General features: G+C 42.4%; 1 protein-coding gene across 5 annotated transcripts; it reads right to left on the bottom strand.

The window, feature by feature from the left end:
* Window positions 1–918: 918 nt before the first annotated feature.
* Window positions 919–23,315, bottom strand: dmpk (DM1 protein kinase). 5 transcript variants are annotated; one of them, XM_084074734.1, is made up of 15 exons: window positions 21,864–23,315; window positions 15,449–15,540; window positions 14,501–14,584; window positions 14,193–14,288; window positions 13,134–13,282; window positions 11,590–11,683; window positions 10,397–10,594; window positions 8,153–8,401; window positions 7,469–7,548; window positions 7,245–7,341; window positions 6,582–6,757; window positions 5,957–6,054; window positions 4,590–4,651; window positions 4,209–4,277; window positions 919–3,587 (listed from the first exon to the last, which is right to left on the bottom strand). In XM_084074734.1, exons 1-15 carry the CDS (start codon window positions 22,033–22,035, stop codon window positions 3,486–3,488), a joined length of 1,818 nt encoding a protein of 605 aa, XP_083930860.1. In that variant the 5' UTR covers window positions 22,036–23,315; the 3' UTR covers window positions 919–3,485. The 5 variants fall into 5 exon arrangements, 2 of the variants coding, with proteins under 2 accessions (XP_083930860.1, XP_083930859.1); XM_084074733.1 differs by having other exon boundaries at window positions 4,209–4,283; window positions 21,864–23,314; XR_014601990.1 differs by having other exon boundaries at window positions 3,516–3,587; window positions 4,209–4,327; window positions 21,864–23,314.
* Window positions 23,316–25,863: the final 2,548 nt, after the last annotated feature.

Below are 25,863 nucleotides of genomic sequence, written 5' to 3'. Positions count from 1 at the left end.
TGGACCTCCAAGCTCACAATGAGGTTGGAGGTCAAAAGGGGGTGGAGCCTGGAGTCAGCAAAACCAGCTAACTCTGGTGGAGTTAGCAGAAAGTTTGAGGATCCAATGGAGTTAGCTGGTTTTGTCAGAAGCGCTTTTTAATGCTTTTCATTGGTTCAATATTATATTCAATATTCAATATTTTACCAACACACAGATGTAAAGGGTGTTCTATGGCCCTGATTTATGGAATAGAAATGCAAAAGCGTCAAAATGGAGTTTGCTGGTTTCTGCCGGACAGCAATATATTATGTTAGATTGCTGTCTTTATTTTAGATGTTGCTGCTAAGTTGTAAATAGGACACACCTCAAAGTAAAGAACATGTAATCAGTGACATTTATTTATTTTCATCCTTACATATTGGTGATGTGTACAGTATATTCACATTCTTTCCATAAGGACCCAATTATTTCTGTCATCTTAATTTTCTGTGTACATCAGAATCAATCAGTTGTTTGGGTCGTTATGGTATGATGGATAACCTCCCAGCTATAAATCTATCACCGGAATTTATTCACAAACTAGAGAGGCGGAGCGCATTTTATCTCCACCAGGCCGGGTGTCCAATCCATGACGTCAGTCATCTACGATGTGTCTATGCATGACCATTCACTTCCATTATACATTTTAAGTTACAAAAACAGTATAACATACGATATGTGGGAAAAATGCATAGATGTACTTCCTTGGCCGACAAGAAATTGGTGCTGATTGGTCCAGCGTTTTGCGAGATTAAGTCAGACAGTCAAACAGGACAGACAACAGACAAGACGGGTGACACAAAATCCCCCCCGTTGCCTTTTGGCCTGGTGGAGATAAAAAAAAGTGAGCTCAATGAGATCAGTGCAGAACAATAAACAATGCATTTCAATAGCAAATAATGTCTTGTGTAAAATATAATGTGATGGACAAAAGGGCATTTCAGACATATACAGATATTAAAAGTATTGAAGCTATTTGCACCATTTCTGCCACAGAAAAAGGTGTAGCTGTCAAATATAACTGTCAAATAATAACTTGGTATGGTGGTTGATTTATGAGCTAAATTCAAACATGGCTTATTAACCACGCAATGATGTTTAGCTATCAGTGACCATTAATGGGGAAAAGATCTGTTTATGATATACAGTACAGCCAAATATTTTGATATACATTCAAGTATGTGCAAAGGACCGCTTACCAAATATTGTGACTTCATTGGCTTTGGTAGATAATCCCCTTGCATACTACCTATGGTCCCTCAGCACTACAGTACAGTGTAGTATGTTCAACCCTAACCCCAACCCAGTGGTGGAAAGTAACTAAGTACATTTACTCAAGTACTGTACTTAAGTACAATGTTGAGGTATTTTTAATTTACTGGAGTATACCCAATGTCCTTTTACTTCTACTCCTACTACATCTCAGAGACAAATATTGTAGTATTACAAAACATACATTAACCATTTCAAACCTATATATATACTTGGCTATTTCAAAAAAGGCGATCTACAAGCTCACAACTACTCAATACTCACAATACTTTTGTACTTTTACTCAAGTAAATTTTGATTACCAAACTTTTAACAGAGTGTTTCTACGTTGCAGTATTGATACTTCTACTTAAGTAAAAAACCTGAGTACTTTTTCCACCACTGCCTAATCCCAACCCAAGCTGAGTGAACATAGCTGATCCCTTTCCCTGGACCTTGGATAGATAGACCTTTATTGATCCTACGGCGGAAGTTCAGTTGCAATACAGCAGTTATGAAACAGGACAGACACGAGAAAGGGGACACAGCTGATGCATGGGGAATAGGAAAAGGATTTGTTGAAAACACATACCATACTACAGAAATCTTGCTTGGCCCTTACGTGTTTGTGGGTGTGCCACACAATATGACATATTGTACTACAGTATAAAAAGATGCTTGCCATACATAACAGTTCAAAAGTCTAGGTAGCAAGTTTTAGCCAAATCGGGATGATATTTCCCAGTCACTCTACTTCAAAATAATTTCAATCACTGCTTCAAGATATTTCTCTGAAAAACAAAGGCATTGAATACGGGTGGTTCTACAATTTAATAATTATAAACAAATTGCTTTAACCCTTTGCCAAAACTTGATCGATTCTTACAGTACAATTTGCTCTCCCCGTTTAATAGGAACATAGACAATGTTAAATTAGATTTTAGGGCTCCTAATTAATAGCCTAAAATGTTATGCAATATATCATAACACACAATGTAAAAGGCACAATGTATTCTCTATTACAAATCATGTGTCTCAAAAAATTATGGAGGCTATTAGTTAAAACAGCTTTTGTTACCACTTATGACCAAGAATCCTGCCAAATACTCAAAATGTTTATAATAATATTTACTTAATACATAAGTATAATTAATTTATCCTCCATTGTGAGTGATAGGTTTCCTTTAGTGCAGTGCACTATATACAAAATCTTTCCAGCATGTGTAGGGGTATATCTATTACCTCCATTGATACTGTAAATAAATATTCTAAATATTTGTTTCATCCTATAGTTTTTTGCCTGATCTTAGGTGGTAACAAGGAGCCCTGTGAATAGTGCATGCAGAAATGATCATGACATCAACTTTTTTTTTAATGAAAATGAATTATCTAGCCATGCTCTATTTGAGATTTTGAAACCAGTGTTCTTTTAATCACGGTGCACACCTTTAACCCTGAAAGCCATGAACATACGGCTTTAATTGATATGCAGATACCGTTAAAATACAAAGAGCTACATTAATCCCTTGAATACTCAAAACAGGCACAACAAAAACATGCCTATAGTAGTGCAACACACCAAGAACATACAAACCAACCCCCAGGTGCAGATACAGGAGGATACAAAAGAGAAATCATATTCTCTGTAACAACTAAATGCACCAGTAAAATCAAAACTTGGCCGGTGATAGATGCACAGCTGATGACCTCACAGGCCCATCTCAACTGTACGTCTCATCATACCCTGCATGTTTATTGTTGCCAGGTATCAACTGAAACTTTGAGGCGTTGCTCTCCCATGCGACCAGCAGGTGTCACTATGAGAGCTTTCCCTTGTGATTTCTTCTTCCCTGTTTATCCATGTCGGCCTTACCATTCCACAGCTCCTGGCTGTTCAATCCCATTTCCCTATTATAGCGTTCACGACACATCACCACATTCAAGGGCTGAATAGTGAATAATATGACGGTCAGTTCTCATTTGAACTTTCATATCCGTAACATTCACAACTGTAATATTTGATATACACAGTCGCTTTCGGTGTCCCTGAAGCCTTCTTTTCTTCTCATGGTCTCCCCATCCTTCTCCCCACTTTGCGGCCTTCTAGTCTTGAGAGCTTTGGAGGCCTTTGGGTTCCAGGGACAGTGAGTGCAATAGTATTGTTCTAATGGGAGAGGGTGATGATGGAGAGGCCCTGGAGGGGGGGGGGGCTCTCAGGAGAGCTCAGTGTAACGTTGTCTCTCCCAGGCTTGGAGCTCTCCACCCACTGCACACACCAGCAGGTACGACTCACTCCTCACCTGTGGCAGGTGCACCTGCAAGGGCAGTGAGATAGGTGAGAGGTACATGGTAAAAGTACAGAGTGATTTTAGCTATATAGCAACATACGTTTTTCAGAAAACTGGATTAGGACTTAGAAGAGTGGTTCTCAAAGTCCATATTTTATACATTGGCTATTCAAAAATAACAGATATACAAGCTCACAGCGCGTCACTTTGTGCCGTGCTGCGAGCTTGTACATCTGCTATGTTTGAACATTTTAGAAAAAAAGTGTTTGATTCATTTTGAATTTTCTTAACACAAATCTTCTCCTCGGGCGGCAGGGGTCTGTGGCAAAACAAAACATTTTCAAATGGGGCGGGGGGGATACACATCATGTGTATTTGACATGTATTTGGGGGGGGGGGGGTCCACGGTCAAATACACATCATTTTGGGGGTCCTTGGCACGAAACTGTTTGATAACTACTGATTTAGAAGGCCTTTGTAGAATGAGCCTAAGGCCTTGATGGGTTAACTTGAGTTGAAACGTGTAGAAATGGATTCTCGCAGGGCTATATTCTCTATATAACAGAAAATTGCTTAGTGAAGGAACGAGGCAGTCAGGAGGATTATCCCTCTTGGCCCCAACATCGCTATTACACATCATGTCCGTACCCTGTTGAACAGGAGCAGGTGGCGGTGGAGAGCAGTCACCAGTGGGTAATGGCAGGCAGGGGGCACTCTCTGCTTCTGCAACACAGTTAAGTCAGGCAGGTGAACGGATAACAGCCTTTCTGCGAGAATATAAATAGAGGCACATCACTCAAGACAAAGGATCTTGCCCTTCATTTCTGCACCTCTATTTTCATTTTCCATGATAAATATGACCTCCGTGTTCGCCACTTAGCGAACCCGGCAGCAGCTCTTATAAGCACAACAAAAACAGACGTGTCTTGACATTGAATTAGAGACAGCCAAACAGGTTTACATGCCTTCTTTAAAAAAAAAACATTTCACAGAAGAAGATGATGAAAAGTGGTAGTGAAAGAGGCTTACATCCCCTGAGGAGTCCACACAGTGGGCAGGCAGAGCAAGAGATGCTGGGCAGATACTCAGCTCTGTGTGAGGTGGAGGAGAGAGAGGTGCATCAGAGCCAGTGACGTGTGGCGGCGCTGTCGCAGGCATTCTGCCTTGGGCGCGCATCTGGCCAGCCAAAAAATTCGTAAACACACACAACAAAGAGAGAGACAGAACCACAACAAACGCGGTTTGCGGTGATGAAAGGTTTGCAATCGATTTGCAGCGAGTGAGCGGGTGTGTGAAAGGTGGGGAGGACAGACTGTCAGACACAGGGAAAGAGTGATGGAGGGGGAAAGGGTGGAGGGAGGCCATCGCCTCACACATGTTCTTGAATAAAACGTGGAGCTATAGGGGCTTATTATGCTTTCTCCGCATGCTGTTATCGATCGGAGTTGTGGCAAGAACGCATAATAAATGCCATCCGTCGGTTAATGGGCCTGGGCCTCAGACGAGACGTTTAAACATTGCATCTTTAAAAAGCTCATGACACTGTATTGATTTATGGAATTGGGCACACAAGGTCCTGCATACCAAGGCTATTCTTAGAGTAGATATTTATCCCCCCTGTTCTAGCAGAGGTCTCCAACATAAGCAGATGCTGCCGGGGCACTGCGTGCTCTCTGTTTACTCGGAGTGGCTCATATTGTCTGGAACTCCTTCCATCTCACAGTTATGTTGTTCTTAGGTACTGTGGGGGCTGTAAAGTAGTCCTCAAGTTGTATGGATATCTGTGGGATTAGGTAATATCACACAAATACCTGGGATTCTGAAAATAGACCAAGAGTCTCTCAGAAGTGTTTGAATGAGTTGTACAGATACAAACATTACCTATAAATGGCCTCGGCTTAAAATGTTTGCAGTTTCACAGATTTTCCACGAATACATGTGGAAAAGTGATCAGTGTTGTTAACATTGTGGATTAACCACATGGACCCAAGCGTCCCTATTCTAGGCATGTCATAATAGGCGAACATTCAGTGAAAATAGTCGAACATTTGCCAAGAACAGCAGATCTACACACATTGTGAGCTTGTAAATCTCCTATTTTCGGTGAGGAGATTTGGTGTAGAGGGAGAGAATGCGGGGGGCCAAGTATAGACCCCTGGAGGACCTCAATTAAGTATAGGGTTTAAGTGGTTTAATAGTTTCTAATCATTGTCTGTGGTGTGAATTTCTGTTCCTTCTCTGCTATGTTGTAATAATGGCTGATTTGATCACAGCACTAAATTGTCAATGATTCTGTCAGTGTCGTGATAGGGTGATAGAAAAGGATGGTTATGGATACAGACTACAGGTGTGAGGATGATGCCATGAGGAAGCGTGGATGGATGTTAGTTCCTTGCCTGTCTCCTTGGGGGTCCTCCTGTCCTGCATGGCTCCCTTCAGGCTCTCCATCTCCTTCTCCAGCTCACAGTATCTCCTCTCTGCCTCTTGTAACCGTCTGGGGAATTAAGGACAGATGGGTAATGCTTTCAAATAGGAAGGGGATGGGAATATGGAGGTGGTGGGGGGTGGTGGTGTGTATTAGGGGTATGCAGTGTGTGGGGGGTATGGGGGGCTTTCAGATTGGAAGGGGCCAAACCCTCAAAAGGGTGCTTTTTTGTGTCAAGGTAACCTAGAGCGGTGGTTCTCAAAGTGGGTCCCCAATGATTGATAGTGGGGGAACCAAATGGACCCATAGCTGTATGTAACTCAAGAGTATAACGTTTTTTTGTTTCCATTTGTTGTTTTGTACACTATCTGAGTTATTGGGGGTCAGTGGCCTAATGCATGCATTCTGGACTTTTACTTGTAACAGATAATTCTACATTGCAGTATTGATACTTTTATTTAAGTAAAAAAATTGAGTACTTTTACCACCACTGTTGTGTTACGGTCTTGCTTCCTAATGTATCATGTATGCAAATTGCTTTGAGAATTGCCTTCATTAGTAATATCATGGTATCTGTTTGCATAATGTAGTATTACCTGTGCAAGTCTTCATCAAGTCCTGATATTTGTTCAGTCTCCTCTTCCTCCTCTTCCTCGTCCTCTGCTAGGGGAGAGTGAGCAGAGGGTGCAGTACCCTGCTCCAGTGTTAGGGGGAGCTCCAGCAGGGCAGGCAGATTTAACCGCACATTTTCTCTAAGCTGCCAGATTTGATTCTGAAGCCCACAAAACAAGTAAACACACACACACACACACACACACACACACACACACACACACACACACACACACACACACACACACACACACACACACACACACACACACACACACACACACACACACACACACAAATGTCAGGACCACAATGGAAACAAGCCCCTAGGGCTTTTTATGTTATATTTTTTTGTAAACCGTACCTACCTATTTTGTACAATTTGCAAACTGTTATTAAAGTATTCAATCAAAGGCACAACAAGACAAGGGAAATTGAGCCGTAATCATACCAGCATACCAGTCTGCCAGACATACTGTAGGCTACACCTGTCAAATTCAAGACAGCATCTGTTCAGGAAGTAGCTTGCTGCTTCGAAACAGCTGATCGCCACATTTCGGCTGAGGTCAGCTGGTGTGACCTTTTTTTTTCAACAAAAGGAAATAGTGTAGCGTACACTCAAGTCATTCTGACAGCGGCCTTCTCACCTGCTTCTCTGGGGAGTACGTGCTCTCACACTCCCTGAGCCTCCTGTGGTCAATCTGCATCATGATGTCTCGACTGCGGTCGACAGCACCTGTCAAGCTAAAAGAAGGAAAGCCCAGTTCAGCTGTGACCCCCAAACCCACAGGAGCGCCATGCAGCATATAGGCGAAACATGTCTACCTCATTGGTGTGTGATACATGTGAATGTTTATAAATTTAAGAGCACCTGGTGGCCGTGTAGGAGTAGCCCACAAAAGCCAAGTGTACCCCAATCGGAGCCCTGTCCATAACATCCGACAGCGTCTCCTGTAGGCGACAAACTGCATTTCAAATTTAAGAATTCAAAATGTGAAATCATGAAGACGTTCTTCACCTATAATGATGACACACCAAAATAGGGACGCCACAATGGAAAAAAAGCCCCCCGGGGCTTTTGGTGTCATGCTTTTGTTACTGTACCGCCATACTGTTTTCAAATGTGTTAATAAATTATTCAATACAAAAAATAGGTTTAATGTGTTCACACTAGTGGCAACAAAAGCTTTACATTAGCCAATTAACAATCTGCATAATGACTACATTCTACTTTTGGTACTTGAAGTACATTGTGATGCCAATACTTTTGTACTTTTACTCAAGTAAATAAATATATATATATACATTTTCCACCACTGCTGTACACAGGCCAAGGCCTTGCTCGCTGGGAGGATACAGCTGCAGGAAGGACATGGGTTCCTGTAGTATTTCTACATTGCAGTATTGATACTTTTATTTAAGTAAGAAATGAGAGTACTTTTCTCTGGTCACATCATATGGCTTCCATTGAAAATGTCTGTTACTTTGTTTCCACTATTGCGAGCACAGGCTCTGACGGTATGGCATGTAGGATTATATCCTGTGGAAACGATACCATGTCACTCAGACAGTCGTCCAGGACGTCAAAGTTGGAGGTGTCGGTTGAATTGGACACTTCAGGCCGGAAAGGTGCAGGTAGTTTATGCAGGGAGCCCCAGTCTAGACCTTGGAAGAAGGCGTGGCTCCTGAAGTCGCTGAAACCCGTGCTTCCCAGGCGCACATCCCTCTCACAGATCAGCCCTGTGATGAACGATCGAGCTTCTTCTGAAATCTCTGGGCCAGATGGGGGAATCTCAAAGCACTCCTGTGCAATGAGAAGGAAAGTTTATTTCAGGGAAATATCTGGGATTTCTTTTAAATTTCTTAAATAAATTTTCAGGTAGAAAATTCATTAAACAAAAGAACAAATACAAGATTGACACATACACAGAAAGGAAAAAGAAAAAGTAAAGACAAACAAACAAAAATAAAATAAAAATTGTGTTGGGGTGGGCGTTAAATTACAAAGATTAACATTTTACTGTTTTTTTGTTTGTTTTTTTCAAACATTCAAGCAATGAATCACGTTTTCCAATATACAGTATGAGGTCCATTTCTTCCAATTTTTCCACATATTGTTCCGCTCTCAGCCTAGGAGAGAAGGTCAGTTTCTGGTAGTTGGAAAGAGGATGTGCGTTTCACCTATTCCAGTAACAGTCAGGGATGAGGGATGACACCACCACGTGAATCACTGCTGTAAAACATCATGTATGATGTGCATTCCTAGCAAAGCAGGGATAGCCCTGCTAACCCAAAGAGGGAATAACATGTCACAATTCTAATCCTGAGAGAGAGAGAGGACATCAAGGCCATAGTATACATGAATAAATCGCATTCAAATCCAAAAGTAGCCCATTGAACGTCATGGTGGCGAAGATGAAAATTTGGATGAACATCATGGGTAATGTTCATCCAAATTTTCATTATTATCATGTTGTACAGCAGTGATTCACGTGGTGGTGTCATCCCTCATCCCTGACTGTTACTGGAATAGGTGAAACACACATCCTCTTTCCAAACAGTAAAACAAACAAAAAGGACATTGTAAACATGCAAATAGTGGAGAACCAACTTCACCAAAGTCTCTTTTAGCAACTTGCATCAGAGGTCAGCTGGGTTAGTTACAGTAAGTGAGAGCGGAATGAATGAGTGCTTTAATGGTCTCCCTCTCGAGTCTCTTCCTACAAATGATGACATGACTTCGCCCTTAAGTAAATACTTTTCCCCCTATTTTTTTGTTGGCTAGCTAGCTAGCTAACATTAACTTGCCTGTGAGTGTCACTGGCAAATATCCATTCAACATTTGTTATGTTACTCAGTCTTCATGTTAAAAATAGTGTGTTTCTTAGAATAATACTTCTCACTTAAAATAGGTCTAAACTAATTTTAAAGGGTTTGTCATCCAAGCTGATTTTTATTAGGCCCCTTGGATACATCTGAATGGAATGTTGGGTGTTACAGGATAAACAAATGAGCGTAATGTGGATAATGTGGTTCAAATTGTACTTGCATGGACTGTTCCTAGTGTAGGAAATAATGGTAATTCTTCCCTCGCCATATGCAATTAACCCTATTAATTGCAATTCAAATCATGCATGAATACTTAAAGGGATATTTCACTTTCAAACATGTTTGGGGTCATTTTAACATCTACTCAGGCTTTTGTGAGCATCCCAGACAGTTTCTTTTGTTGCTTGATTCAGTATTTAGATATTTGATATTCATTGTATCAGACATGGTCCCTTCCTATACAAACCCATTGTAACTTCAAACTCCATTTTAATCATGATAGATTCATCAGAAACACCCGTCCTTGGTTCTGGTGACTGATTATGTCCTTCTAATGCATGAGGGGTTTGTGTTTTTTCAATTACATTTTTTGTTTATTTTTTATTAAAAACAAATTGAAATGAAAAAATGTTTTACAATTATACAAAAAAGAAACAATAATGAAAAAAGTAATTGAAAAAACATGGCCCCTCGCGTATTGGGGGGCAGTATGAGTCACCAGAATCAAGGACGGGTGTTTTCAATGAATCTATCATGGTTAAAATGGAGTTTGAAGTTACAATGGGTTTGTATAGTGTCTGATAAAATGAATATCAAATATCTAAATACTGAATCAAGCAACTTAAAAACTGTCTGGGGTGCTCCCAAAAGCCTGAGTAGACGTTAAAATAACCCCAAACATATTTGAAAGTGTCTTCACATATAACAGTGGAACTGAACCCATACATCTGTAGCAAAGTGGCCAACGAACCTGAAAGTGTATAATCTTGGCATATGTTTGAGAGATGGACTCTGCGTAGAAGGGCGTGGTCCCCAGCAGCATCTCATAGGCACAGATACCCAGGGCCCACCAGTCACATTCAGAGCCATACCCTCCCGCTCCCTCTACCGCCCTCAGAATCTCTGGAGACAGATAGTCAGGAGTTCCCACTGCCAGGCTCGAGTGCACCTGCACACACACACACACACACACACACACACACACACACACACACACACACACACACACACACACACACACACACACACACACACACACACACACACACACACACACACAGATCATGCATTTGGTGTCTTTATTTAAGCCTGTCACAATTCTCACATAATCGCCTACTTGCAATCATTTGAGATAATCGCAATTCTTTTTTTTTCCAAATTTAAAGAACGGGACACGTAATCTTTACAACCCGATACAATGCGTCACAACGCGTTGTAAGATCAGCTTGTAGGCTAGATTGATTTTTGGAAAGCATAACTGTCAGTAATTTCTTTGTATATAATAGTAATATATTTGGCACATCTGCCCTGTGCAAAATCTGGCCCCTCTCAATAGAGATTGGATTTCTCAGTATTTTGGGGGGGATTTTGCCCAGTATGCAAATATGGAGCAGGTTTATCACCAGAGGCATTTTTTGAATTTGCCCCTCGGAAATGCTGGTTCCACACAGAGATTCCAGACTAATATCTACGCAGTGATATTAGTCCGGCCATGCCAGGCTATAATTACGTATGGCCTAGCGGGTGTTTAATGACCAAAAGTCAATCACCCGTAACTCTAGGTTATGGTATGTAAACAGCTGCCCCATCCCTCCTAAATAGTTATTGGATCAATGTTGCTTAGAAACATGCAGCTGTCCCTTCGGGTTATGGGACTATTGTCACTTGTAAACACAGCTCTTTGAATTTACTGGCAACGAGCAACAAAATGGCATCAAACAGTACCATCAAATACTCTAAAAGGAACAAGAAGAGGGGGGGAAAAACCAAGGGGTTATCAGCCATGCATTTTTAGCCTAGTATGTCTGGGTGTTCCAGGGTCCATGTCTGGGTCTTGGCCCTGAATCATTCAGTGCTTTACCCCCCCTTATGGTGCCCCTGGTTGCTGGATATATATTTGTTGTCAGTAGCCACATGTAGTGAGATTCCTAAGTGTCCGCTTACCATTCCATCCTCAAGAAGCCTGAGACAGGAGCCAAAGTCCCCCAGTCTGATGTGTCCATCTGCTGTCAGCAGGATGTTGTCAGGTTTAATGTCTCTGTGGGGGACATTAATCTCAGGTCAATTTGAATTAGGAGCATATAGTATATAGATTTCACTTGGTTGATAAGAATTGATGGAGGCCGATTTTTACCAAGCTCACTTCATAGCAGCACGGGTTCATACACTTTTGCTATCACGATACAAGCCTCATAATCGCAAGAATGCGTAGTCGACACTATTTTTAGCCAAGCTAACGGAGGGGCTCTAAGGATAGTTATTTCGGGTCTGTTGGGTCGGTCCATTATTTTGGCCCCAAACAACATACAGTAATGTGAAAAACGACTGGCTGGATTGCCATGGAATTTGCCATGCATTTCCATGCTCCCTGATGAGTAACCCCTATTGATTTAGCTGCATGGCCCCATGCATGGCCTTGGCCTTTTCGCTAGCTCACAATGCACACCAGGTATCTCAGAATTGAAAGACTGGCGTGAAACCTGCTGAGTGCATTTGCCAAGCATGCTGGATGAGCAGCACTAACCTGAGGGACCCCATGACATGCTGTAGCCACCTTCAGGCCAAAATGTCAACTTTGCATATCTCAGTTTAATTGGCAGATTGCAGGATGAACCCTGCTGATTTTGGTGACCCCATGGCCTTTCTGAGTAGGTACGACCCGCGGGGCGGGTTGAGCCATAGATTCATATATGGGTTTGTGGGGCGGGTTGAGGCGGGTTGGGTTCCGTGGCGGGGCGGGTCATGAAAAAACCCGACCCGCACATCACTAGTATATACTAGGTTATCTGCACATTTCTGAAGTTACAATTTAATGACCTTTAAGACCTTTTTAAATACAAGATTGGCCAAGTTGGCCAAATATTACGTAAGAAAGAGGCAAACATTGTGAAAATAGCTGATCTACAAGCTCACAACAGCGTTGTGAGCTTGTAGATCGGCTATTTTCACAATATTTATCTGAGAAACCGAGTCAAACTAAAAGTAATGCCTACAATTCCAAGTGCTCGTCAGGGTGGGGGGGTCCCCAGTTCACAGCCTGAAAAGTTTGGGAACCCTTGTCCTAAGGATGCCAATGTCAGTGTTTGAAACCAATGATCCGGTGTGGGTGTAAGGTGCAACACAGCCGCTAGGGGATTCTTTGGCTTGTTTTCTGATGTTGGTCTGATGGTCTACTCTACTGGCTGCTTCATACTTCGTTGTATGACGCACGTTGAAGACAATCGATTTTCAACTGAAAAAGTATGATGCGACGCATCACCTGTGCTTCTAGCTCCCAATAACCCTGCAAGGGTCTTGAGGTCTAGTACTGACCAATCATTTCTTCTGGTCCAAAAAATGAGGCTGAAGACCAGGGGAGAAAGATCATTTTCTGATGTAGCATTTTCTGCTGCTGTATTTTATAGTTGTTTACTGAGTGCACAGCACTTTGTTTCAACGCTGTTGTTTTAAATGTGCTCTATAAATAAAGTGGATTGGATTGTTGTTACCTGTGCACGTAACCAAGCTTGTGGACAGAGTCAATGGCCATGACCATCTCCGCCAAGTAGAACTGAGCCATGTCCTCAGGGATCCGGTCTCCGAACTTACTGAGCAACGTCAGCAGGTCACCGCCCACATAGTAGTCCATCACCAAGTACTGGAAAAAGAAGGCATTTGCCGTGAGGTTTACGGAAGATGGCTGCAGGGGCCGTAGATGGACAAGACATGTTTTTGATTATGCCGACAGCAGATCTGTGAATGAACGGATGAACAATCGGCAGTATGTGACACTTAGGGCTGTCACGATCATGAAATTTTACTTGACGATTAATTGTCATACATTATCATTTTGTCATTGTTGGCCTTAAAACCACCCACCATTTCCCCTTTAATTTGAGAATTGTTCTCTTTTTTTTGACAGTTGGCTTTACCGCCCCTTTTTCTTTCCCAGATCTATAAGCTCTCAGCATGGCACTACACTACTCGGCCTGAACTTGTAGATCTGGTGGGTGAAGGCGGTTAATCACTACTACAGCTGCCTTGACTGTGACGTTCCTCTCTTGTTGTGCATATAACACGCCCTCTTCGTGTAATGTATCAGACCTGATGAAGACCCTGACCCACAGTGGTCGAAACGTTGTTTACACTAATTAAACTGTTCTACTGGGAGCTACAGTGTGCGAACTTCCCTCCCTTTTCTCCTAAGTACGCATTGTTGTTCAGCACCTGAAAATGTTTTTGTTGGGATGTGCGTGCTTCCCTCTGGACTCTATTTCAGATAAGAAAAATAACTTCAATATACAAAGAAATGACCATGACCAAAAATCCTACTATGGCCAAAATAGGCCATATTTAATAGTCAAATTTTATACTTTTAAAAAAATGTGTGTTAATAGCCGATCTGCAAGTCGCAAGCTTGTAGATCTGCTATTTCTACTATTTGGGGAAATATAGAAAAATGTTAAATACAATTATGCAAACAATAATGCCGATTATGCTATATAATTGCGATTAGATGATTATGTAATAATTAGGCCTAGTGACACTGCATGTTGTTGATGTATTACCAGGTAGTTGTCGTCCTGGAAGGCGTAGTGCAACTCTGTGATCCAACGGCGATCGCCCCTCAGCAAAACCTCCCTCTCCTCCTGATAGCAGGCGGTCTGCACATGACACCAACACATCGAACCAAAACAACCACAAGACAAAACAGACAGCGGTTGCACAGATAAACATACCCATGTCACTACTTAAAGGAGTAGTTCACCCCAAAAAGTACTTATTTTCTATCAATTACACACCCCATGAAGCCTTTTGAATTAAAGGACATAAAGGAATTGCTGTGAATGTGTGTCACTCCACTGTGGGTCTTTACCTCTCCTCTTCTCAGCATATCCCACTTATTCATAATCTTGAGGGCATATACTTGTTGGGTACTGCGCATCCTTGCCACAACAACCTGCAAGAGAGGCAACAGAATGATCCGACCCATGGTGACAACATAAAATCTACAAATATGTCTAGTAATAAAAGGGATATTTCACTTTGAAACATGTTTGGGGTCATTTTAATGTCTAATCTGGCTTTTGTGAACACCCCAGACAGTTGCTTGATTCAGTATTTAGATATTGATATTCATTTGAACAGACACGCCCCTTCCTATACAAACCCATTGTAACTTCAAACTCCATGTTAGATTCATTGAAAACACCTGTCCTTGGTTCTGGTGACTGGTATTAGCCTTCTAAACCGCGAGGAGACCGTATTTCTTCTACTTTTTTCATTTATTGTTTTTGTAATTTTGTGGGGAAATAACTTTTTTTTTTTTTTTTTATGTACCGTAATTGAAAAAAAAACACGGTCTCCTCACGCTTAGAAGGACGATATCAATCACCAGAACCAAGGACAGGTGTTTTCAATGAATCTAACATGGTTAAAATGGAGTGTGAAGTGACAATGGGTTTGTATAGGAATAAGGGGGCGTGTTTGATAAAAATTAATGATCAAATATGTAAATACTGAATCAAGCAAATCAAAAACTGTCTGGGGTGTTCACAAAAGCCAGAGTAGACGTTAAAATTACACCAAACATGTTCGAAAGTGAAATATCCCTGTAATGATTTGACCAGAATAATATAGCCTAATATATACTTTGTCGCTCGCTCGCCATGAATAACTAGAGATAAATGTAACATGTTTGGCATAGGCACACACATTAATACAGTAATTGAAAATGGCAACTATTTCAGGGGATGGAATTGTATTTAACTTTTCTTAAAACAGAGTGAATAGTTTCATTCATCTATTCCCAAACTTTTCTCACCTCACTGAAAGTTCCTCGGCCAATCACCTTCAAGATATGAAAGTCATCCCGTTTGATGCGAGTCTTCTTCACCTGCCTCACCAGGGGCTCCGCTGTGATCAGAGGGGAGATGAGAGACTGTGACTTACAGAAAAGATGATTTATTTCCACAAATACCTCAGTCTATCCTTTATTAGGCAGATAATTGGGCATAATAATAACTCCAAAGGCCCCATATTATTAAAAAAACTCACTTTTTTCAGTACTTAGGCACATACGTTTGCGTCTCTGATTTGCTTGGAAATAAGATAAACTAGTCAGTTTCTAGTGGACTGCCTAGCCTAGGTAAGAAAACAGGTCAACAAGCCGTTCAGATTCAGACTGCCTCTACCCCTGCTACATCAAGTGGGAAATAATTAAAATAATCCTGGCCCCTTTATCTCTAAGAACCGTATAGAGGCAATGTTGGGTTATTTTATATCGTCTTTGTCGGTTGGAAACCTCAGGTCCAAAACTGTTCAGGGTTCAAATTCAAAAATAGCAAAAGTAGCAGATCTACAAGCTCCAAACGCGTCGCGTCGCTTATTACAAGCTTGTGGTTCTGCTACTTTTTATGCTTTTGTGTGACGCTGTGGTATGATCAAGTAGGGCGGTAGTTTACGAAAAAACAACATTATGACATGGGGCAGATGGCAGCTGTGTAGAGGCAACGAGTTCCGGAGTGAGCATGGGGAGCATCAGCTCATTTTCATGTTGTGGACCTTCGTTAAACAACATGAATACCTCAAATTTGCGGACAATGTCGGCCTCCTTCTTCTACACAAACTAGCAAATCACTTAATAATCACCGGGTTAAAACACCACACTGTATCTGTCATCTCTTTGCTTGGTGGTGGGGGGGGGGGGGGCATTTCCATTCCTAAAGCTAGCAGGCTGGCGGGCAGGTTGGCAGTTTGCCAGTGGTGAAGGTCTTGAGTAAACACAGGCATTAGAGCAGGATAGCCGCCCTCTACCTAACACAGTACATACAGTACATGCACACAGGCCAAGGAGCAGGATAGCCTCTATATACCTAACACAGGACATACTGTATACATGCACACAGGCCAAGGCCTTGCTTGCTGGGAGGATACAGCTGCAGGAAGGACATGGGACAGGATCTCTTCCTGTCCTCCTCCCTACCCACTATCTCTACTTTTCACTCGTCACTCAGCGTTTGTCCTGCATGTGGCCCATCAAGGGGTCAACCTACAAGAGGGTAAATGTCAACGTGGTATACCTCAACAAGTTGAAACCTGCAGTAACAAGTCAATGCAAACGGATCCTTGGCACTAAAAAGGATCGATTAGGCATTGATCGCACAGTTACAACTGGATCAATAATCTTCAGACTTGTGCTGACAGGGACATCTTTAGTGTCAGGCAGAGTTTGTTTTCTTTCTTCTTATATAACAAAGATAATGGGTTTTAGATGGGTAGGTTTTAGATGGGTAGGTTTTAGATGGGTAGGTTTTATCCAGCGGACATAACTGGAACAAAGTCCGATATTGCTGCAATGTATGACATGCTTGTGGTTTGGTTGTCCTCAAAATGCCTCAAAAAGGAGCTCCATCATGTCTGTTTTGCTTTGTGAAACATTAATGGTCCAAGACATCTAAGACAAACACAAGACCACACGACGGCACCCGTCACGGTCTGGTGCCCCACCACGGGACTCCATAATAAGAGGCTATAAAGGATTATAGTCACAGTATTACACTTTGGGAAGCTTTTAAGGTCTGGGTGACAAAATGAGGCTGGGAGTTGCTCCGTCTCCTACTCTAAAAGTTTACAATACGCCTCTGTCTCACTCGCATTCCACTGGGCAAGAGGAGGTGGAGGAAGGAAAATAAACATGCCTTGCCTTAATTCATGAATGATGGCATGCTATTCTTAGACCTACAGAATACCTTGTAAGCCAGGCATTCTCATTGTTATAGAGAAACCCTGTTATAAGTCTTGCATCATTTATCCATCCACAAGTACTGATAGAAGTGCGTGTGTGCTCATGTTCACTGGCTCCTACTGTCTGAAAGGCAAATGGAAATGGAAATGGATGACCTAGATCTGGGAACCAAAGTGCAACAATACTTTCACTTTCTAGGTCTTCAGGGGCTTTGTTATAAGTGCATATGAAGTGACCATGCTGAGCAGGCCGTGTACCTTCAGCTACAAGGTCACTTATGTTCCTTTCAACAAGTTAATCTAGGTCTCTGAGGTCCCCAAAACATGTCTCTGAAGTTGTGTGCCGAAAATACCACTCAGGTCATGCATTCTAGAATGCCTCTATACACCACCACATACTGTATAGCTTTAAAGGCAGGGGAACAGTTAAGGGACAACTTCAGAATATATACAAGAATATCTTGCTTTTTTGACAATGATATGGAAATGATGATCGGAAAATGTAACTGTACAGTTCAAACTGCATAGTAATGACATCACGAGTGCATTAAGTTGCTATTGACTGTATTTTAAACGTATGCAAATGTCTAGCAAAAACAACTGTATTTGTAGTGCTCTCTCTGGAAGCCTTTACACTGTTAAATGTAACATTTAAACTATAATGATGGTATGCGTAAGTGTCCCTGTATTTGTAAAGTGGTGCTTGACTTAATTGACTTGACCTATGGATTCTTGTTGATCCAGTTCTTAATCTTGACGTCATCATCTGATCCGCCATCTTTTACGACTCTTTGATGTTGTCTCCCTGTAGGTGGACTGGGAGTTCCTATTGTTTAGTCTTCACATAGATTTTCAGGCCGGTCTCTGCTGCATCTTCAGAGTGCTGGCTTTGATCGCGCATGTTGTTGTTTGGGTTACATGGCGGCTTTCCGACATGTCGCCTTTCCGACGTTAACGAACCCTATACCTAACCCTCACCCTAACCGCACGCGGAAGCCACTAGTCGGAGTGGCGAGATGTCGGCATGGAAGACGGTTACCTGTTGTTTGTGGGAATACTGCCCAACGTGATGCTCACATGATGTCGAATGGATGGCAGTATCACATAACATCTCAATTCTGACACGAAAGCACAATAGTTGATTTTTGGAAGTCTGCATATATCCATTTTACACTTTCTGGCAGTTTTTTCAGTTAATTTATACTGCTGCATTGGATGGGATATGCTGTACTACTGTACCATACGCCCTGTCACTGTTGCTTTACGCTGCAGTAAAGAACTATTTAAAGGATGGGGATATTTTGGAAACCCATGTCACATCCATTTACTTTGGCAGGATTTTGATGACATATGCAATAATCTTGCATTCTTGATAACTGCTGTCACTCACTCAGCTCCCCAAACGGGGAGATGACTTCATGTGAGCAGGACGCAACAGCAATCTAATTGTGCCTTCGTCATGTTTAACGCATAAAGACCTGAGGCCGATTCTACAAATGTCTTCTAAATCAGTATAGTGCTCAAACTTTTTCATGCAAGGTATACAGCTCAAATCTAAAATGACACTGTTGCTTTCCCGCTTTCAATGGGTTAAAACCAGTTCTGGTCACATCACTCTGTTCAACCAATAAATATCGACGATTCCCATTTAGCCAGTGATAATACACCTCACTATCAGGTTAAATCAAACAGGCGAGTTCACACATCATATAATACTCTATTCTATTAGTCCAAAGTTGGCTACCGGGACCATTCATTTTTCCTTAATGACTAAATCAATTGCATTTATCTTTGTGGCAACGTAATAAAAGTGCTAATGCAATATACCTGAGACCATAGGTCTACTCCAAATAAGCCTGTCTAATGCACACACCCCAAATACGCTTCTGAGTTATAGGCCAAAATTAGATTATGTTACCACCGCGCTGAACACACCACCCGTATAAACTGTCAACACTATTAGCACTTTGCTTTTACTAACCATTTCTTTGTGGTCAAAACACAGCAGAGTGGAAAAACAGCCAGAGTCACGGCTTGTTCCTGTGAATGTTGACTCTGGCCTTGTCCCCATCGACTGCTTGTCCTGTTTGGAAAGCCATGTAGGGAGTGACCAGACCATGCACACACAGACTCATGGAGGCAGGGAGATACCGACAGATGGAAAGGTACCATGTACACCCCAGACTCATAGATGGAAGGAGGTACCAACTAACTCAAAGGTACCGTACAATATACACCCAGACTCATAGATGGAGGGAGACACCGAAAGACTGAAAGGTAGCATGAGCACTGCACCGACTCATAGTCACAAACTCATAATGGGAGGGACTGGGAGATACCAACAGACAGTGACCAGACCCTATAAACTCAGACTCATAGACGAGGGGAGATACCGACAGACTGAAAGATAGCTCTTACAGCAAATTCACTCGGGATTGCGGGCCTCGTGTCTGGCTGAAGCCTCAGCAACCTGCCTCATCATGGGTCAGCCAGCCAACTGTGACACCAGAGCCTCATCTCCAGACACATGCTGCAGTTAAAAATGGAAAGTCCCATCACAACGGACATATGATACACCCCCCCCCCCCCCCCCCCCCCCATGGTCACTGGACAATTCATGAGGACGCAGATTCACAGTCACATGTACCATGTACGAAGATCTAGAGAGAGAGAGGGAGAGAGGGAGAGAGAGAGCGGGAGAGAGAGAGCGGGAGAGAGAGAGGGCGGGAGAGACAAGCAAAGAGAGAAGGACAGAGAGGATACAAACAGAGAGGGATAGAGAGAGATTAAGAGCACAGGGGTGGATCGGGGCAGTTGAGATGTGACAGGTGACAGCGGAGGAACAGAGTGATGGCAGCCAGCCAGTATATAAGCCTGCCATGGACATCAACATTTCTGAGCCATCTTGTGTCTTTGTGTGTGTGTGTGTGTGCGTGTGCGTGTGCGTGCAAGTGTGCTTGTGCCCACTGCTGTATGTGCATGTTTGCAAAGAAATGATGTGTTTGTCAGGATGTCCTCTTGGACACTGTGTTTGGTTATGTTATTTGTATACTGTGCTGTATGTGACTCCACATATACAGTATGTAAGTGGTTTTAGTCCAGAGTACACATACATTAACCACTTCAGCCCTATACTTTGGCTATTGGAAAATTGCCGATCTACACAACAAGTCTCTTTGCGTTGTGAGCTTGTAGATCTGCTATTTTCAAATGATTTCTATGCATTTTAAAAGTTGTGAAATGGGACATTCTGCATAATGAGTACTTTCTACTTTTGGTACTTTAGGTACATTTTGATACCAATACTCTCGTACTTGTACTCAAGTACATTTCCGGACTTCTACTTATAGATACTTTTTTTTTTCCCCCACCACTGGTTTTGCACTACATGACCGTGTAGTTTTTTTTCCCAGTGTTATCTAATGTACTCTGATCAGGAAACTGTATTCTTGCCTATAGGTCTCATGAGTAGATCTATAATATATATTATATAATCTATGGCTTGTCCAACGTCCTGGTCAACATTATGTACCCATTAGTAAACAATTTGTTTACAGCTAAGTCTGTACATGTACAATGTTGACCTCATATGTTAAGTTCACCTGGGATTCCTAAAACAATTTAGATTAATATGAGCTGTTTACAGTAATAATATAACAATATATTGTTATTATTATTATATTACATTAATTATATAATATATAAAAAAGGGTAATAATGTTACAGATTCTAATTAAGTGCATGGAATATGGCAGATCATCAGAACAGTAGTACTCGCTGATGACCCACATGTGCCACACTGTTGGAGATGTCAACAAATGTCGCCTAGGCTACACTGAACACTTACAGACCCACCAGAGACTGCAAATAGTCAGGAGGTAAACAAATGAAGACGTCTAAAAGCAGGGTATATATATATCAACATTTCATGTGTTAACCTTTTTTAAAGGTGTGTTTGAACTGAAAGAGTTGAAGCATAACAAGTCTCTGTGGTGTTAATTGACCTTCATTTCTTGTTTAGTTTTTTTAGCGGCGCTAGCCGCTCTAGAGCGGATCCTGCTCTATACCTGACTTTGTCCGTGTGCGTACGTCAACGTTCTGATTGGTCAGGTGCGTCAACAAAGTGATTGGTCAAGCTTCACATGACACGTGGCTATAAACACATTATAAACACATATCGATGACAAAATGTATCAAAGGCGCCGCTACCTTCACACAGGGTGTGATTTTTTCATATACACTTCGGTCAATAGTTTAAAACAGTATCTCTCTCCCTCTAACACACACACACACTCACAAACACACAGAAACTCGCATCAAGTTATGCTTTTTTTTATCATACTCTGCTGTACGCCGTTGTCACGTGCCAAAAATACCAAAAATGTACAAGCTCAGCGATGCATCGCCTCTCGTACATCTGCTATTTCCGGCGCGCGACACCGTCGTACGTCAAAGCATACACATCGTGGCTTTTAAAAGTCAGGAGCACTCACCCCACTGCAGGAAGCCTGACACATACTTCTCCCTGGAGAGGGGCGAGGAGCAGAACTCCTGGTACACCCCGACCAGCAGGTCCAGCAGGGTCTGCAGCCCCACCGGTCCAGTGGACAGCTGCATGCCCTCCGCTACGAGGCCTGGCGCCCCGCGCCCGGGGCCTGTCGACATGACGCCCGGCTAGGGTGAGGGCCTCCGCCTGTGGGTTCTAGTGCTGCTGGGAATCCCTGGCATCCATTAGTCCTGGGTGTGTGTGTATGTGGAGCTGGGTGGAACGTCTCTGCAACGCCTACTGGCGCTAAGCTGCACCTTTGACTCACTAGTTGCAGCGCTTGATATCAGTCACACACTGTCCTTCTCTCTCTCTCGCCCCTTCACACTTACAGTAATAGCTCCCCCTGTTACTATCTTTTTGGACTTCTCTTTCTCTCTCTCTCTCTCTCTCTCGCTCTCTCTCTCTGGGCAATCCCCCTGACCTCTCTGTTCTTTCTATCTATGCCGTTCTGTGTTCTCTATGGGAGTGTGTGTCCTGTCCTATACACACACATCCTCTTTCAACATTTTGTGTTCCCCTTGTTTCTACCACTTTGTTCCCTTTGCTGCTTTTGTTCTCTTCTTTTTTAGTTCTCTTGTCCTATTTGTCTTTATATGTCTCTCTCTCCTTTGTCTTTCTCTCTCTCCTCCTTATTTTTCTCTCCCCATGGCTGTGCAGCATCTGTCAAGCCTGCAAATTTTTTCCAGCCCTGACTCCAGACCTTTTTTGGTGTGTACTCTCTCTCTCTCTCTCTCTCTCTCTCTCTCTCTCTCTCTCTCTCTCTCTCTCTCTCTCTCTCTCTCTCTCTCTCTCTGTTCCCCCACTCCCTCGATTCAAAGTGCTCCAAAACTTTGCACCTCAACAAACCGACAGACAAACAAACAAACAAACGTGTGCAACCGCGTTAAAGTGATCTATGAAGTTCCTCACAGTCGCTCACTCGTTGATGATTTGCCATCATTACCTTGTCTTGTTCTTCATTGACTAGCTTCCCCTTTTGCAGAGAAAACAGGAACCACTGACCTGGATCACTGGGAGCTCTTTTACCCTCTGTGTGTTTGGAGGAGTGCAAAGCTCTTATTTTGTCAACTATCCAAACTCTTTGTTGGTGTCTCAATTTGTGTGTGGCCCTAGCGGCATCTCACCCCTTTCTCTTCTTTTCTCTCACTTGTGTGTGTGTGTGTGTGTGTGTGTGTGTGTGTGTGTGTGTGTGTGTGTGTGTGTGTGTGTGTCAACCTCGGCCTTCCTCCACTGTAGCGTACATCTCTCTCTGTCTTTCTTCCCCCCCTCTCTCTCTCTCTCTCCCTCACACACTCACTCTTTTGATGCAGCAGTGATCTCTCTCTCCCCCCAGTTCACTGGTTTTGAAAATCCTCCACTTCAGTGTCCCTTCATCCGTTCATTGTGGCTGTCCCTCTCCTCTTCCCCTGTGGTGGTTCAGTGTGTGTCTGTCTAAAGTTCTAAACTGTCTCTCTTGCTCACTCTGTCCCTCTCCCTCCCTCCCTCCCTCCCTCTCTCCCTCCTCCCAACTTTTCTGTTTTGACTTTTTTGAACTGCCTCCTTCCTCTCTTCCTCTCTGTTCAGATATACCACAACGGTCACAGTGCAGACTCAGCTCCAATATTGCTTTTGTCAGCCACTCCGTTTTCATCGCTGTAAATTAATTAATTAACCACTTAAACCCCACATGGTTGAGTCCTTCAGGGCTCTATAGTGTCTTTTCTGTTTTCTGTTATTTTGGGAAAGCTTTTCGCAAAAAATAGCCGATAACTACTCGACAAGTGAGCTTGTCGATTGGCTATTTTCAGCGAAAAGCTTTCCCCACAATACGGATGCTAGGGTTTAAATGGTTAATTAGGTTTTTTACTTTGCTGTTGAATGCATTGTGCCTTTTCCCTTTGGCTGAACTTGTGTTACAAGGCACTTATGTATATGTAGTTGTATTATTGTGTTTTGCCAAGCCTGTGGCAGAGGGGAGGGTACACTCGCATGGAAACATAAGCATCACGTGTGTTTTGTGTCTGCATTTGCGCTTGAATTATGTTGTTTGTTTTATTTTGCCATGGGGAGCAGTATCATATTACCAGAACAATATTATTGTAATCTATTCACAACCAGTTGTAAGGGCAGTTACATGTTATTAAAATGTTAGACGACTTAATAACCTGTGTAATGAAAAGGACATTTTATATGTGAAATTATAGCTTAAAGCATTGCTTTTCTCAACTTTTTATAGTTTTAGATGATTCTACGATGACTACTCTATAAAAACGTACCGGATCCTATTCAAATGGAAGTGTGAATGCTTTGCATGTACACCATTTGAATCTCAGTCTTGGAAGATACTTGACTTAGTTCTACTGCAGTTCTTGTGTACTTGTTTTGATCCCAGCTCAGTGGCCTTGTGGTTAGAACCTGGCCTGAACCTGGGAGGTCCGGGTTCGATCCCAAGACCCAGTGCCTCCCTGCTTGGCACTCAGCATCAAGGGTTGGATTGGGGGTAAATCCCTGCGACATACAGTACTAGCGTCATGTCCAGGGGGTCTACTTCTACATCATGTCCAGGGGGTGTACTTCTACATCATGTCCAGGGGGTGTACTTCTACATCATGTCCAGGGGGTGTACTTCTACATCATGTCCAGGGGGTGTACTTCTACATCATGTCCAGGGGGTGTACTTCTACATCATGTCCAGGGGGTGTACTTCTACAGTACATCAAGCTGCCTCACGCTACAGAAACAGGAGATAGGCCCCTGCATGCCCTATGGGCCTCATGGCTTGGCAAGGCTTACTTACTTACTGTAAAATTTATTCTTTTCAAACAAATAACTGCAGGTTTGGTTAAATGGAAATGGACATTGCTTTCAAGGAAACATGATTGATTGATCAATCGATAGGGATGAAAAACACACACACACACACACACACACACACACACACACACACACACACACACACACACACACACACACACACACACACACACACACACACACACACACACACACACACACACACTACAGTATCTAACTATCTATTATAATTAGCTTTGTGTTAATCAAAGAGGATTTAAGTTTCCAAACAATGTCACGGTTGTGATTTGTGAGTTATACATACATCAGTCATCGTGTTAATAATTAATGTGTCCTATCCATTGCAGAATATCATAGTTCTAAAATCCAATAGTGCCCCAAATGTGTTAGTGCCTCCTTGTGGTTGGGACAGAAAATTACTTGTCACACCTTACTTGCTCCCTAACAAGCACTCCCAGCATTAGCTGAACAATTCTATTCACTTTCAGTGTAGGAAGGCAATGAAAAGGTTATAACTGCATCTAGAGTAGATAGATTGTGATGGGTCAAAGTACCTTGGCATCACTCACCACAACTCACATCACCTGTGTTTACCTTCAGGTGTTCAAATCAAGTAAAGCTCATTTAAAAACAACACAAGTTGACTAAAGTGCTGTAAAATCATGAATCACTTATCGCAATGATAATTACTAAGTAAGTAATAAATAAGTAACTAACCAACAAAAAATAAGGTATGACAATACACACACGCACGCACACAAACAAAAAAACTGGTAAACTATTTCAAAGCTTCGGGCAGCATAAGGCACGAGAAAACGGGACAGAGGAACAGACAGGAGTGGAGGATCTAACAGGCCTGGCTGGATGTGTCTATTTTTGTGCCAAAAACAAATAATAAACCTTAAACTGGATTCTGTATTTTGACAGGCAGCCAGTGAAGAGAGGCCAGTATAGGAGAGATGTGGTCCCTCTTCCTAGTGCCAGTCAGGAGCCTAACAGCTGCATTCTGGCCTATAACTGCAGGCCAGATATTATTGACTGACTTCCATGTGAAGGACATTAATCAATATAGGAGGAATTGTCTCCAAATCCTTAGATGAAAGGAAATATTTTAATTCTGCAATGGCTCTAAGTGGCTACCACCCACAAAG

The sequence above is a fragment of the Gymnoscopelus microlampas genome, assembly GCF_963454915.1.
Source record: "Gymnoscopelus microlampas genome assembly, chromosome: 12".
NCBI lineage: Eukaryota > Metazoa > Chordata > Actinopteri > Myctophiformes > Myctophidae > Gymnoscopelus > Gymnoscopelus microlampas.
The sequence above is the reverse complement of the archived record's forward strand: the minus strand, read 5'-3'. Positions and strand labels throughout refer to the sequence as shown.